We start from the raw sequence: 15,385 nt of genomic DNA, 5'->3' as shown, positions 1-15,385 counted from the left end.
CGTATATTACGATTTGTAATATGAGGTAAAAATAATAATAATAACAATACTGCAAGGATCACTGTAAAGAAAGTGAGACCCCCCCCCCTACAACAGAAGTAAAAAATAAATAAAGAAGTATTAATTGTTACAAAAACCAATCCCTGACACCAGACCCTACTCCTAGAGTCTCCTCAGAAATCAGCCTCTTTGGGCTCTTCTGTTAATGTATGGTGTGGTGTGTCGAAGCTCTCCCACTCTGCTACAGCGCCTTCATCGTCATTACAAACAGAAATCACACTACAAAAAAAGAAGATACAGAGACAAAGGATTTCTTTTTTTACTAAAAGAATAAATTTTATTTCAGCACTGTAAGTCATTTCCCAACCGTACAAACATGACTGCCATCTTTGTCTCTTTCCGAGCCTTTACTCCCCTCCCTCTGTGAGATCAGACCACAGCAGCCAGACGAATAAAAAAGCTTTCTTTCCACAAACAGTCTGGTGCTTCCATTATGCTAACGATGACAAATTATACCGATCATAATCTTAACAGCAATAATAATAATAATGATAATAATGATTTAGTTTCTTTTTTTTTTTTACCCATTGCTGCACAGGTAGGTAAGTTTGGGGTGACCCTGGGGTACAGCGCATCAGTACGCGTGTCGTGGCACGCACCGATGGTGACCCTGGGGTACAGCGCATCAGTACACGTGTCGTGGCACGCACCGATGGTACAGGTGGTTCACTGTGATCCCCTGGATGAATGAATGAATGAATGGTCTTTATTGTCATTGCTATAGTACAGGTACCAAACAACGACATTAGAGCACCAGAAGGGGACAGGGTTGTAAAATCAGGCCTGGGGGGGTGGTGGTGGGGGGGCATAGAGGGGGGAGGGCGGCAGTATAGAGACAAGACAGCAGGGGCTTATTCAATGGGGGTGCAAACGTTGACAATGTCGCAGATAGAAAAAGTAAAAACATCGATCTGATCATTTTCCGTAGTCTTTGTGACAAAAGACACATTTGTGTTTTCTTTTTCCTCTATACACATGATTTATACAGTTTCTATTCCGTTTACATTTTGGTTCTGGTTCTCTCTCCTGAATAAGCCCCGGCGGCAGGACTGGGGGGGGGGGGGGGGGGGGGCACATGGTCACCGCCACAGCACTGTCATCACAACCAGAGGAGGAGCAGGTGGCCCATCCATAGGCACTGATCTAAGGTCAGTTTGACACCCCTACTTTACAGCCCTAATGGTGGAGGTTAGGACTAGGGGGGGTACACTGATCTTAGATCTGTGCCTTAGGGACAACTTCTACCTCCGGTGTTATATCTTGGGCGGGCTGAGCGTAGAAACAGACTGAACAGAACAGCGTGTCACTGTGCGTCTGGGCGGGGGTGGGGTCAGGGGTCTAACAAAGACAACTCAAATACACTTCCACAGGAATGCAGAGAAAGCCAAAACCTCTCATGATTGAATGTGTGTGTGCGTTTGCAGAATGTCACCCCTGTTGTGTGTGTGTGTGTGTGTGTGTGTGTTTGTGTGAGACCCAAGCCCCTAGATTCTTACAGGACAGTGGAAGTGAGCGAGGAGTGGTATTCACTGATTCACAACAACTACATTCCGACAGACATAACCTCACACCAGCATTATCATCATCATCATCATCATCATCATCATCATCATCATCATCATCATCACCATCACACATCACAGGCTGACCTCTGACCTAACCATGTGACTTGACCTGACCACTCACATCACTCGCTCTGCGTCCAATCCCAACCTGTCCCTGCCTCTCGTCTCTAAGACCACCTAGGTGTAGATGTACATGTACTGTGACCTCAGGACTTGTGGGATAAAACACACGTGCTGTAGCCTCGTAAAAACAATCAGAAAAATCCTCACTCGGGGCAGACCGTTGGAGCGGGAAACAAAGGGGGGGAAAATGCGAATGTGAACTTTGGTTCTCAGGTGTACAGATGAGACGTCCTGCTGCTTTGTGCAAGGGTGCAAGGAGTTCAGCTTCAATTGATAACGAGTCAACCATGAAATATGTTTTAAGGGGAAATACGAGAATCACATAGTGCAGGCGATGATTTTCAATTTAGACGGGCAATACTTACTTACATAATAATAATAATAATAATAATAATAATAATGGTGAAGTGGTCTAAAGATGCCATATATAAAATACAGGTAAGGAAAATCGCAATCATTACAGTTCAAATCTCTAGGTTGGCTAAGCGTATTTCAGTACTAACTGTAGCAATGGTAGAAGGATTAGATTAGAAGATGTAATAACATTAAAAATAGTAAGAAAACACATTTTTTTTGCACAATTGAATAAAACAGAGTTAGATTTTTTTTTTCCACTTTTTTTTTCTCCAGACTCTGGCTAGTTACATACAGAAACTGATTATCAACGTTAATAGAACCATTACTGTTAGTTGGGTTGATTAGAGGGGCGGGGCAGCCCAAAGAGAGAGGAAACAACGGGCAATAGAAGTGGTCCTAGAGGGAGGGGGGGCGACCAGAGAGAAAGAGAATGATATCAAGAGGAGGATTGATTATGGGGGGGGGGGGGAGGGGGGCAACATGTGTGTATCTGCGTCTAACCATGTGCACCTGTATTTATGGGTGTGTGTATCACTGGGTGTAAGAGAGGGTACTTTCAATTGAGTGAGTCTTTGTATGCATGTGAGTATTTTGTATCTCGGTGTGTGTGTGTGTGTGTGTGTGTGTGTGTGTGTGTAAACTATGTGGCAGAGAGTGAGAGAGGGAACAGAAAGAGATGGGGAGGATGAAAGGAATGAGAACAGTGGGGGGTAGAGAGAGGAAAAAAGCTAGAAGAAAAAGGGGCGTGGCATAGAGAGGGGGGTTAGGATAACAAGCATAAAAATCACTGATCATCTAAAACAACTAAAAACTGACAAGGGACAACAGAGGGACAACACATCATGTACTGTGTTGATGTTTTCCATACTAACTAATGTATAACTCAGGGTATGACATTAATGTATCTGTGTGTGTGTGTGTGTGTGTGTGTGTAAGAGCATGTTTTTATGTGTATTTGACACGCCCATTTAAAGTCCAGCACGGGACTTTGATCAGGTGAACGTCTTACCAAATCGTCTCGGATTAAATGACAACTCACTCACTGGGAACTAACTGAAACAGCACATCACTTCAGCACAAACGCAGAGAGAACGCCGGTGGTAACAATTGCAACTGTGAGTATGTGTGTATGTGTGTGTGTGTGTGTGAATACGTAAAGTAGTACTCAGGCGAGCGACTCTTACGGTCGCCGAAAAAAACGGCGATTTCTAACAATGAACGGTTTGCGATACACATACTGTACTAATAATGTCAAAGTTTGAAAGCGGTTAAGTATATGAATTCTAGTATTCTAGTCTTAGTATTTTTTCATTTTTTCGGCCAGTGGTGCTATATTCCCTAGCCTAGTCTTGGTGTCTGTGTACTACAGTCCAGTAGAGCTTTGTCCAACAACCGTTACCTACTTTTCAAAACGCCCCCCCCCCCCCCATCCCCCAAAAACAAATCACCTATCACGCTCTGTATCTTATGCTTAAGTCCTATCAATAACAGCGATCGATTCCAAACCCTTGGTTTTCATTTGGTGGTGTTGTGTAATAGTAGGTTGTGACACAAGACATCACTGGTTTGTTGAGTATAGGCCTATACTCGTTCCAGGGCCTTAGCAGACAGTATTAAACTGTAGCAGATTGTAACGGAAGGGGGGACGTCTTGAGAGACATTACGTTAACACTTCTATATATATATATATATATGTAGATATATTCAGGGGTTTCTTAAAAATAAAAAATAAATGAAAGAAAAATAAAATAAAGAAAAGTCATTCCATATAGCTTTCCATTTTATGTCGATTTTGTGGCACACGATAGAGCGATAAGTCATCAACATAGTAAGAAAATAAGGTGCTTCTTGTTGACTTTTGCCTTTCTTAAAAACACAAGTTCATCTTAGTCCTTTTCTTTAGACATTGGTTTCTAGAATAGAGTACGTTTCATGGCCAGGAGATGCTACTGGTCTCCTCTCAGGCAGTATCTACTGCTATCAGGTTTGTAATTACAATATGCTACAAACTAACAAAAATAAGTCGAAGACCTCTATTCATTTTTTCGACCAGAACAACCTATTTTTTTCCGGGACACTATCGTTTCATCCTACACTTGACAACACGCATGAAGTGCTCTAAACAAACAATTTGGATTCTTTCGACTTAAAAACAAATTGTGGGCGGAACAGTGGGAGGTCCCACCGCAAGACCTTCCCCCTCCCCTGTCATGTGACACAATCGTTCCGACACCCTAAAACCTCTGCTGATTGGCTGAGGCGTTGCGGTGGAGGGAAGTGCTTCCTGTTGGGTTCAACACGCGCGGGGGGGCTTCCGCTAGGCGGAGCTCCCCGAGTGCTGGGCTAATCGCCGCGGCAAGGGCTAGTCATTTTGCCACGCTGGGATTTGTGAGGCTAACGCTAACGCCACACCTAAATTTGACCTCTAACCCCTGACCTTGATCGAACCTTGGGCATTCCAATTCCTTTGGACTGGGGCACCATTTTTCTTCTTCTTTTATTTTTTTGGGCCTGAATCTGGAAAAGTGCCTCTGTGTGTTTAACCTGGTAGAGGACTGGTCCAGTGTGTGGGCGGGGGGTGGGGGGAGTTCTTTCTTTTAAAAAAAAAATCTTCTCCTTTTTTTTGTTATTTCTTTTTAAAACAAAGTGCTTTTTTCTTTTTTTTTTTTACTTGAAACCACTCTTGTTCAACACATTCACACGGCTCTCCTCCGTCCTCCGTCTCTCTACCTCATCAACGTAACTCTCTACGTGGTACTGATTTACTCAGGGCGCGGGGGGGGGACCCTCATAGACGAACGGCTTCAGTCTCGTCTTACTTGGGTTTTTTTGTTCTAATCATCACCATGAATACAACGATAAGTGCTCTCCGTTTGGGGATGTACAATCAATCAAAGCTTTGGGGGAGGGAGGGCGGGAGGGGTAAAGTAATGCACTTTTGGGGGGGGGGATAAGAGCTTGCATACTTGGGAGCTTAAGGTGCATAAAAATGTTGATCTGTGATCAAGGAGGGGTGGGGGTGGGGGTGGGGTCTCTCGGCACAGCTGGACAATGCTTCTTCAATGGTGGTGCTCGTCCTGTGACAGGGGTGTCTGGGCTGTGCTAAGCTCTGGGTAGTTAGCCCCGGGGCTATGGAAGGTGAGGGGGTTAATTAATTTGCTTGATTCGTCTTCCTGTTTTGCGCTCCTCTCTTTACGTTTCCCTTCTCTCCCTCCCTCCGCCCACACGTCCTCCACCGCCCCCCTGGACCCCCGTGAGCTCCTACGCCCCTACGCTCCTCCGACGGGGGTCGCCGAGGCAACTGCGTACGTACGCCGCTGCTGAAAAACCTGAAGCTACGGTAACCGCGGGGAAACCACAGCCAGACACCGTGAGCCGAGATGTCTGAGCGCGTGCGTGTGAACTCGACACGGCGTAGGACAAAATAAACACAGGAAATAAACTCAGACCGCGCAGGACCGCCACGGTCAAGGGGGTTTAAGTGTGAGGAGGGGGGCTGTATATGGGGGCGGGGGGGGCTGTATATGGGGGCGGGGGGGCTGTTGGCCCACGTTATTCTGTGTGCTGGAGGTGGGGGGGGGGGGGCGACTGGGGGATGCAGGAGTGTACAGACTCATGGAGAGAAAATCTCTCGTCAATTAAGAAATCAGAATCATAATAAGAATAATAAGAATAATAACCAGGTGAGAAACTAAGGGACAGGGAGTCTGAGCTGACCGCCGCACCTGAGCCAATCACACGGAGCAGCAGAGAGGGAGGGAGGGGCCTAGCAGTTGGGACACTCCCTCCCTGGCTTTCCCGGTCCGTGCGGCGAGGCGGGCGGGCGATCGGGCAGTGGGGCAGGGCTACACACAGAGGGGGGGAAGGCAGTCATACGTCAGGGTCGTTCCTCTCGGAGCGGGCGAGCGAGCAGCGGCGTCACTCCTCCTTCTGCAGCGCCCCTCCTCCTCCGTCCGACGGGCAGTCGTCAAGGCAACAGGGGGCCTCCGCCTCCGCCTCCACCCCCCCTTCTGATTGGTTGTTGTTGTCTCTGCTGGCTAAGGCACACGGGGTTGGCTGGGGGGCGGGGGCCGGGTCCAGAGGCTGGGGGGGGCCGGAGGTGCTGCTGCTGCCGTTGAGCTGCTGGCCGCTGGCTGTGGTGCTCTCCACCTCGCCCCCCCCCGCCCCCTCCTCCTCTGAGGGCTTGGGAGGGCTGCTGGAGGTGGGGGACAACGACAGGGTCTGGAGAGGACGGAGAAGGGGGGGGGGTGGGGGGTAAAGTAAAGAAAAATGTTAGGTCTTTTTGCACTCGATCAAATTTCAGGACCCTCCCTTCACGACTTGTCCTAGATATGTGCGTTCTACCACCCAGTATCCTTCCATTTTCAAAGGATCAGGATAAGCTCGAATAAACATATTTTTGCCGTTTTTCTGTGTAGGAAGCAGACTAATTTACAAGACTGCCAACTAGTGGTTGTTGTGTGTAAGTAGCAGCTGGAGCGTTGTAAAGACTATGGTCATTTGACCCCCGAGGCGGCTCTTATAGTAGGTAAAAAAGGCACGGCTGTTCTATTAACTAGTGTTAATGCGTTCTGAAGCAAAAACTGCAGAGCCGTGCCCCCCGGTTTATGAATGTCCCCTCTCCTACAGCGGCGTGTGATGTCATAGTGATGTCACATGTCTGGTTTATGAACATCCCCTCTCCTACAGCAGCATGTGATGTCATAGTGATGTCACACCTCTCCGACAGCGGCGTGTGATGTCTAGGGATGGGACGATTATCGTTGTTATCGCTAATCGCGATAAAAACACCCGCGATAACTTAATCGTGGAGAATTTTCATTATTTGAATAATCGTCATAATCGTATGTTATGAATAAACTGTGTTTAACAAATGTCTGGCGCTATTTTTCAGCCTAGGCTACATAACTTTTGCAGTCAAGTTAGCGACTGTTACTGTAATATAATTGCAATTCCTCACATGAGCCGCGCGCGAATATCCTCACAGAACTTGTCTCGCGCTATTGTTCAGCCTGCATGGGTAACGTTACTGTCAAGTCAGCCTTGTCAGTCAGTCACTAGGTAACGTATGCTAGCCTACTCACCATGGCTGGTGAAAAACTTTAGACGGGATACTGTCATTGGCCTTCCTTGTTATTACCAGGCAGTGACAGTCTATGGCTGCAAAAGGCACGGTCGCCCCTAAGCTTTAGCAAATATATTGTGGTTTACTTAATACTGTTCAGCACTTGAGGTTACATTCAATGCATGATTTGTGCTAAAGCGGCAAGTAGCAAGTGTGCGCATCAAAGGCATTAGGCACGTAACATCCATGCTGTATAAACACATGACAACCGTCCGTTATTTCCCGAACTTTGCCCGAACCCCCCGCGAGGACCCGGGGAACAACGGCACGCTCCCCGCGGCTGCTATCAGACTGGCCGCGGGAGTGAGTGTTGAGGGAGAGAGTGTTGAGGGAGTGAGTGTTGAGGGAGAGAGTGTTGAGGGAGAGAGTGTTGAGGGAGTGAGTGTTGAGGGAGTGAGTGTTGAGGGAGAGTGTTGAGGGAGAGAGTGTTGAGGGAGTGAGTGTTGAGGGAGTGAGTGTTGAGGGAGAGAGTGTTGAGGGAGAGAGTGTTGAGGGAGAGAGTGTTGAGGGAGTGAGTGTTGAGGGAGAGAGGAGACGGCAACCCTCGCTCGCCATAGACTGTATCCCTACTCGTCTCTCCTGAGCTCGGTTGTAACGTGAACCGTGGAATACAGGATATGTTAGATGCTTTACAGTAATTCCCCAAATGACCAGAAAAGGAAGTTAGATTTGTCGCTGGTCGCTTTTGACTAATTAAGTCGCCAAGGGGCTCTGGAAGTTGGCAACACTGGGAGTGCGTTCTTTAAACTTCCTTGGGTACGTTAATGAAAGGTGCTGATTGGCCGAAAAGGAATTGCTCTTTCGGACCCGGATTATGGCCAGATATGTGCCACTAGAATCTGAATTACTGACTTAAAATGTCCTAAAAATACAACAAAATCTAAGTTAAAGGGATTACAGTGTGTTTTATTGGCTTCTTTTTTTTTTTTTAATAATAATAATAATAATTCTCGCGATAATATCGTGGATCGCGATTATTTTGCCCACGATAATCGTGACATGACATTTTCTAATCGTCCCACCCCTAGTGATGTCATAGTGATGTCACACCCTCTGGGGAGTCTGTCTAGTTACCTTTTTTCCGCCCCTTCCTTTCACTGGGACCTCCTTACCCCTTCTACACAAGGAGAGAGAGAGAGGGGGAAGGGGAGAGAAAGAAAGAGAGATGGAGGGAGACGGAGAGAGAGAGGGAGGAAGAGAGGGAGGGAAGAGAGAGAGAGAGATGGAGGGGGAGAGAGAGAGGGGGGGTGAGAGAGGGAGGGAGAGAGGGAGAGAGAGGGAGGAAGAGAGAGGGAGGGAGGGGGGAGAGAGAGAGAGGAAGAGAGAGAGGGAGTGAGGGAGAGGAAGAGAGAGAGGGAGGGGAAGAGAGAGAGGGAGGGGGGGAGAGAGAGGGGGGGAGAGAGAGAGAGAGAGAGGGGGGGGGGGAAATCTGGATCAGTCAAGAGTAACACTTCTTTACACCAGGTACAGTCAGGTACAGTCATTCAGCGATGGAGGTTCTCCTTCCTTCCAGAAGGAAGAGAAGAGGAGGGACATGAGCTCACCCTCTCCCCGCGCCCACGGACACCACCTGCATGTTGAAGCCGCCTCTCCCGCGGAGGGGCTTGTTCCCGGCCCACTGGCCCACCACCATGCCAGCTATCTCCAACTTCCCCCCCTGGGGCGGGATGGACTGAATACCTGAGGAAGAGAACAAGAGAAGGTAGCGGGGGGGAGGGGGGAATGTGGATATAGAAAAAGACAGAAGACAGGAAGAGAGAGGGAGAGGAGAGGAGAGAGAGAGACGGACGTGGAAATATGACATTTGGAAAAATTTTGGGTGGTAGAAAATCTAACAAAAGCTTGTAAAAATAAATAAAAACACACAATGTATCTGAAGTGACTGTTTCTGACGATGGTTTCATTTGTGTATGAGCGTGTGTGTAACGTGTGTGTGTGTGTGTGTATATGGGTAACATGTGTGTGTGTATGTATGTGAGTGTGTGTGTATGTTTGTAACGTGTGTGTGTGAGTGTGTAACGTGTGTGTGTGTGTGTGTGTGTGTGTAACGTGTGTGTGTGTGTGTGTCTCTTACCTGGGAAGGCTCGGGGCCGGTGCTGGGCAGGGTGGAGGTGAGGAGGGTGGTGGTGGTGGTGGGGGTGGTGGTGGTGGGGGGGCATGCCGCCCATGGGGCGTGGGGGGTAGAGCGGGGGCATGGGGTAGAAGGGGGGCATCATGGCGGGGGGCAGGAAGGCGGGGGGTGGCAGGGGAGGGGGGGGAGGAGGGGGGCGGGAGAGGTTGATGCCCTCCAGGATCGCCTGACGCATCTTCTCCACCCGAGACACCAGCTCCTCCTGAGAGAGGGGGAGACGGGGGGAGAGAGAGAGAGGAGAGATAGAGAGAGAGAGAGGGGGAGAGAGAGAGGAGAGATAGAGAGAGAGAGGGAGAGTGGAGAGATAGAGAGAGAGAGGGGGAGGGAGGGAGAGAGAGGAGAGATAGAGAGAGAGAGAGAGGGAGAGAGGAGAGATAGAGAGAGAGGGGGATGGAGAGGAGAGATAGAGAGAGGGGGAGGGAGAGAGAGGAGAGAGAGATAGAGAGAGAGGAGAGATAGAGAGAGAGGGAGAGAGAGGAGAGATAGAGAGGGGGAGGGAGAGAGGAGATAGAGAGAGAGAGGGGGATGGAGAGGAGAGATAGAGAGAGAGAGGGAGGGGGAGGGAGAGGAGAGATAGAGAGAGGGAGGGGGATGGAGAGAGGAGAGATAGAGAGAGAGAGGGGGGGGAGAGAGGAGAGATAGAGAGAGAGGGGGAGGGAGAGAGAGGAGAGATAGAGAGAGAGGGGGAGGGAGAGAGAGGAGAGATAGAGAAAGAGAGAGGAGGAGGAGGGAGAGAGGAGAGATAGAGAGAAAGGGGGAGCGATAGAGAGAGAGGGAGGGAGGGAGAGAGAGGAGAGATAGAGGGAGAGGAGAGACAGAGAGAGAGGAGAGATAGAGGAGAGGTAGATAGAGGAGAGATAGGGAGAGAGGGGGGAGGGAGAGATAGAGAGGAGAGATAGAGAGAGGATGTAGAGAGAGGACGTAGAGAGATAGAGGAAAGGTAGAGAGAGAGGAAAGAAAGAGAAGAGAGACAGAGAGGTTACACACACATGCACACACAGACACAGACACAGACACAGACGCGCACACAGACACAGACGCGCGCACACACACACACACACACACACACACACACACACACACACGTACCTGGCCCTCACACATGTCCAGCAGTGCGGCCCTGTCTCTGGCGGCCCGGGCCAGTTTGCTCTGGAACAGTTTGCCGTCGAAGAAGCCCCAGGGGCAGCAGTGTTCCCATGGTAACGGCTGTCCGCACACGTCGTTGACGAACAGGGCAGTGTCGACGCCGGCCATGAAGAGAGAGGCCAGCTGGACGCCACGCCCATCCACCTTCTCCACCTGCACGACACACACACACACACACACACACACACACACAATATCAGAGCTGTGTATACCATAATTCTAACCCCGTAGAGAGATTTCTTGACTGTGATTGGCACGTGTGTACAGTCATGGACAGAAATGTTGGCACCCGTGCACTTCTGTTGTTGCAATTACAAATGCTTTGGTATTCAGATGTTTATTTCACTCACCCTCACTCTCCACTTTTAAATCCCACCTCAATCCCACCCTCTCTCAATCACATTGCTGTGTTAATTGTTCCCTGTGCCTGTTTGTTAACTCGGCGTTCTATGTTCTCATGTTATCTGTTGCTTGTTGTTTCTGTGTTTTCTGTTTTTCCCATATTGTCAGCGTCTTTGAGCCCCGGAAAAGCGCTATATAACACATTATTATAATTATTAGTATTATTTCTTTTGTTTGCATTGGAACAACACAAAAGAAAAAGCAGAGAAACAAGCCAAATCTGAGCTCCAAAAATGGTCTGGACAAAATGATTGGCAAAATTGTAAGAAATAATTGTATTTCAAGCATGTAATGCTCCTGTAATTTGTATTTAAACTCACCTGATTTCAGAAAACTCTATGACGATGAAACCAGAGCAGATTTCCAGAGTGTATTTACGAATATGTGTTTATTATTAAGCTTAGTCTTTTGATGTGCTTGCTGCTTATAGCACAACCGTTTATGCTTGGCAACAGACACTAACTGCATAAGAAGAAAACAGTTTTTTGAGCAGCCAGCTGCTTAAGCTCATTGTAGTTATTTTCAAATGTTCAGATATTATACACTGTGTTCAGATATTATACACTGTGTTCAGACTGTTTTACACTCCGAAAATGCATCAGGAATCGATAAGTATCAATAAAGAATCAAACCGTTAAGCAGAATCGATAATGGAATCGGTATCAATAACTTATATAATCCCCTACTTTCATAGCATCTTTAACCACACAGACAGTGGTGCTGGACAAACACTCTTATGGCGTTTATCATAGTGCTGCATAAAATATCTGGTAAAAACCAACCCAAATATAATATTTACAGATTTGCAGACCTCCCTTGTTGCATCTCAGGTAACTGCATGCTTCAACAATAAGAAGAACACTGAATCATAATGGCATTGGTGGGAGGGTTGCTAGGAAGAAGCCTCTGCTGCTTCTGCTTTTCGTTTCTCTGAAGTGTGGTGGTTATATGACAGTTTGTCTGAAGCGTGGTGGTTATATGACAGTTTGTCTGAAGGGTGGTGGTTATATGACAGTTTGTCTGAAGCGAGGTGGTTATATGACAGTTTGTCTGAAGCGTGGTGGTTATATGACAGTTTGTCTGAAGCGTGGTGGTTATATGACAGTTTGTCTGAAGCGTGGTGGTTATATGACAGTTTGTCTGAAGCGTGGTGGTTATATGACAGTTTGTCTGAAGCGTGGTGGTTATATGACAGTTTGTCTGAAGCGTGGTGGTTATATGACAGTTTGTCTGAAGCGTGGTGGTTATATGACAGTTTGTCTGAAGCGTGGTGGTTATATGACAGTTTGTCTGAAGGGTGGTGGTTATATGACAGTTTGTCTGAAGCGAGGTGGTTATATGACAGTTTGTCTGAAGCGTGGTGGTTATATGACAGTTTGTCTGAAGCGTGGTGGTTATATGACAGTTTGTCTGAAGCGTGGTGGTTATATGACAGTTTGTCTGAAGCGTGGTGGTTATATGACAGTTTGTCTGAAGCGTGGTGGTTATATGACAGTTTGTCTGAAGCCTGGTGGTTATATGACAGTTTGTCTGAAGCGTGGTGGTTATATGACAGTTTGTCTGAAGCCTGGTGGTTATATGACAGTTTGTCTGAAGCGTGGTGGTTATATGACAGTTTGTCTGAAGCCTGGTGGTTATATGAGTTTGTCTGAAGCGTGGTGGTTATATGACAGTTTGTCTGAAGCGTGGTGGTTATATGACAGTTTGTCTGAAGCGAGGTGGTTATATGACAGTTTGTCTGAAGCGTGGTGGTTATATGACAGTTTGTCTGAAGCGTGGTGGTTATATGACAGTTTGTCTGAAGCGTGGTGGTTATATGACAGTTTGTCTGAAGCGAGGTGGTTATATGACAGTTTGTCTGAAGCGTGGTGGTTATATGACAGTTTGTCTGAAGCGAGGTGGTTATATGACAGTTTGTCTGAAGCGTGGTGGTTATATGACAGTTTGTCTGAAGCGAGGTGGTTATATGACAGTTTGTCTGAAGCGTGGTGGTTATATGACAGTTTGTCTGAAGCGTGGTGGTTATATGACAGTTTGTCTGAAGCGTGGTGGTTATATGACAGTTTGTCTGAAGCGAGGTGGTTATATGACAGTTTGTCTGAAGCGTGGTGGTTATATGACAGTTTGTCTGAAGGGTGGTGGTTATATGACAGTTTGTCTGAAGTGTGGTGGTTATGACAGTTTGTCTGAAGCGTGGTGGTTATATGACAGTTTGTCTGAAGCGAGGTGGTTATATGACAGTTTGTCTGAAGCGTGGTGGTTATATGACAGTTTGTCTGAAGCGTGGTGGTTATGACAGTTTGTCTGAAGCGTGGTGGTTATATGACAGTTTGTCTGAAGCGTGGTGGTTATATGACAGTTTGTCTGAAGCGAGGTGGTTATATGAGTTTGTCTGAAGCGTGGTGGTTATATGAGTTTCTCTGAAGCGTGGTGGTTATATGACAGTTTGTCTGAAGCGTGGTGGTTATATGACAGTTTGTCTGAAGCGAGGTGGTTATATGAGTTTGTCTGAAGCGTGGTGGTTATATGACAGTTTGTCTGAAGCGAGGTGGTTATATGAGTTTCTCTGAAGCGTGGTGGTTATATGAGTTTGTCTGAAGCGTGGTGGTTATATGAGTTTGTCTGAAGCGTGGTGGTTATGACAGTTTGTCTGAAGCATGGTGGTTATATGACAGTTTGTCTGAAGCGAGGTGGTTATATGACAGTTTGTCTGAAGCGTGGTGGTTATGACAGTTTGTCTGAAGCGTGGTGGTTATATGACAGTTTGTCTGAAGTGTGGTGGTTATATGACAGTTTGTCTGAAGCGTGGTGGTTATGACAGTTTGTCTGAAGCGAGGTGGTTATATGACAGTTTGTCTGAAGCGTGGTGGTTATATGACAGTTTGTCTGAAGCGTGGTGGTTATATGACAGTTTGTCTGAAGCGAGGTGGTTATATGACAGTTTGTCTGAAGCGTGGTGGTTATATGACAGTTTGTCTGAAGCATGGTGGTTATATGACAGTTTGTCTGAAGCGAGGTGGTTATATGACAGTTTGTCTGAAGCGTGGTGGTTATATGACAGTTTGTCTGAAGCGTGGTGGTTATATGACAGTTTGTCTGAAGCGTGGTGGTTATATGACAGTTTGTCTGAAGCGTGGTGGTTATATGACAGTTTGTCTGAAGCGTGGTGGTTATATGACAGTTTGTCTGAAGCGTGGTGGTTATGACAGTTTGTCTGAAGCGTGGTGGTTATATGACAGTTTGTCTGAAGCGTGGTGGTTATGACAGTTTGTCTGAAGCGAGGTGGTTATATGACAGTTTGTCTGAAGCGTGGTGGTTATATGACAGTTTCTCTGAAGCGTGGTGGTTATATGACAGTTTGTCTGAAGCGTGGTGGTTATGACAGTTTGTCTGAAGCGTGGTGGTTATATGACAGTTTGTCTGAAGCGTGGTGGTTATATGACAGTTTGTCTGAAGCGAGGTGGTTATATGACAGTTTGTCTGAAGCGTGGTGGTTATATGACAGTTTGTCTGAAGCGTGGTGGTTATATGACAGTTTGTCTGAAGCGTGGTGGTTATGACAGTTTGTCTGAAGCGAGGTGGTTATATGACAGTTTGTCTGAAGCGAGGTGGTTATATGACAGTTTGTCTGAAGCATGGTGGTTATATGACAGTTTGTCTGAAGTAGGGCTGCAACAACGAATCGATTAAATCGATAATAATCGATAACGAAATTCGTTGGCGACGAATGCCATTATCGATTCATCGTTTTTTTTTTTTTTTTTGGGTTTTGTTTCGGAAAAGTGGGAAAATCCGGTACCTACACCGGCGCGGCGGCTACATTTAAATCATGCTACTCAAAAGCCTTGAGAGTGAAGCTGTCTGCTGTCTGCTGTCAGGACATGCTAGTGAGTTAGCTAGCAGGGTTAGCTCGCTGCTGCCGCTAGCTGACTGTCATTACGCTGCTCGTCCAGCTGTAGTCTGCGTAGCTGTGCTGAGAACCAGAGCACTAACTATGTTTCTATAGAGGAGGGTTACACTAACTATGTTTCTATAGAGGAGGGTTACACTAACTATGTTTCTATAGAGGAGGGTTACAGCACTAACTATGTTTCTATAGAGGAGGGTTACACTAACTATGTTTCTATAGAGGAGGGTTACAGCTAACTTCCTATTGTTTTATTATATAAGTCCTGCTGGGCTCAGCCCTTCCATGGTCTCCTGCTCTCCATGCAAATGCATTAGTGTGAGTTCTGGCGAAGCGTCAGCTAAATGACTGTAATGTAATGCGATAGCCAGTGAGTGTTTGCTCGCATTCATGAATTCAATATTGCATGACAAGTGTATTTAGCTAGCTGGCTAACGTCAGTGGTAGAGCAGAGGTGATAAGCTAAAGGCTAGCTAGTGGTAGCCTACCAAGCTACCCGTGAGTTAGAGTGAGGCACTGACTGTCGCCTAGCCTATTGTATGGAGTGAGAGGACACATTGCATTGTTTT

At 47.0% G+C, this 15,385-nt stretch overlaps 1 protein-coding gene across 2 annotated transcripts in view; it reads right to left on the bottom strand.

The window, feature by feature from the left end:
• Nucleotides 1-344: 344 nt before the first annotated feature.
• Nucleotides 345-15,385, bottom strand: part of fam120c (family with sequence similarity 120 member C) — a 42,571-nt gene continuing 27,530 nt past the window's right edge. Inside the window, exons 13-18 of one of the 2 annotated variants that reach the window (XR_013937478.1) lie at nucleotides 10,451-10,660; nucleotides 9,305-9,563; nucleotides 8,775-8,910; nucleotides 8,305-8,347; nucleotides 695-6,326; nucleotides 345-619 (exon numbers count right to left, since the gene is read on the bottom strand). Coding sequence is in view for 1 of the 2 variants with exons in the window: in XM_080533178.1 (XP_080389304.1) it covers nucleotides 6,024-6,326; nucleotides 8,305-8,347; nucleotides 8,775-8,910; nucleotides 9,305-9,563; nucleotides 10,451-10,660 (951 nt within the window). In the remaining variant the exon portion in view is untranslated. Of the gene's footprint in view, nucleotides 6,327-8,304; nucleotides 8,348-8,774; nucleotides 8,911-9,304; nucleotides 9,564-10,450; nucleotides 10,661-15,385 lie in introns of both variants that reach the window. The other variant, XM_080533178.1, reaches the window with a different exon arrangement.

Source organism: Nansenia antarctica (assembly GCF_963989245.1).
Source record: "Nansenia antarctica genome assembly, chromosome: 6".
In the NCBI taxonomy this organism is placed as follows: domain Eukaryota; kingdom Metazoa; phylum Chordata; class Actinopteri; order Argentiniformes; family Microstomatidae; genus Nansenia; species Nansenia antarctica.
Note: the sequence above shows the minus strand (reverse complement) of the source record. Positions and strands in the feature narration are given on the sequence as shown.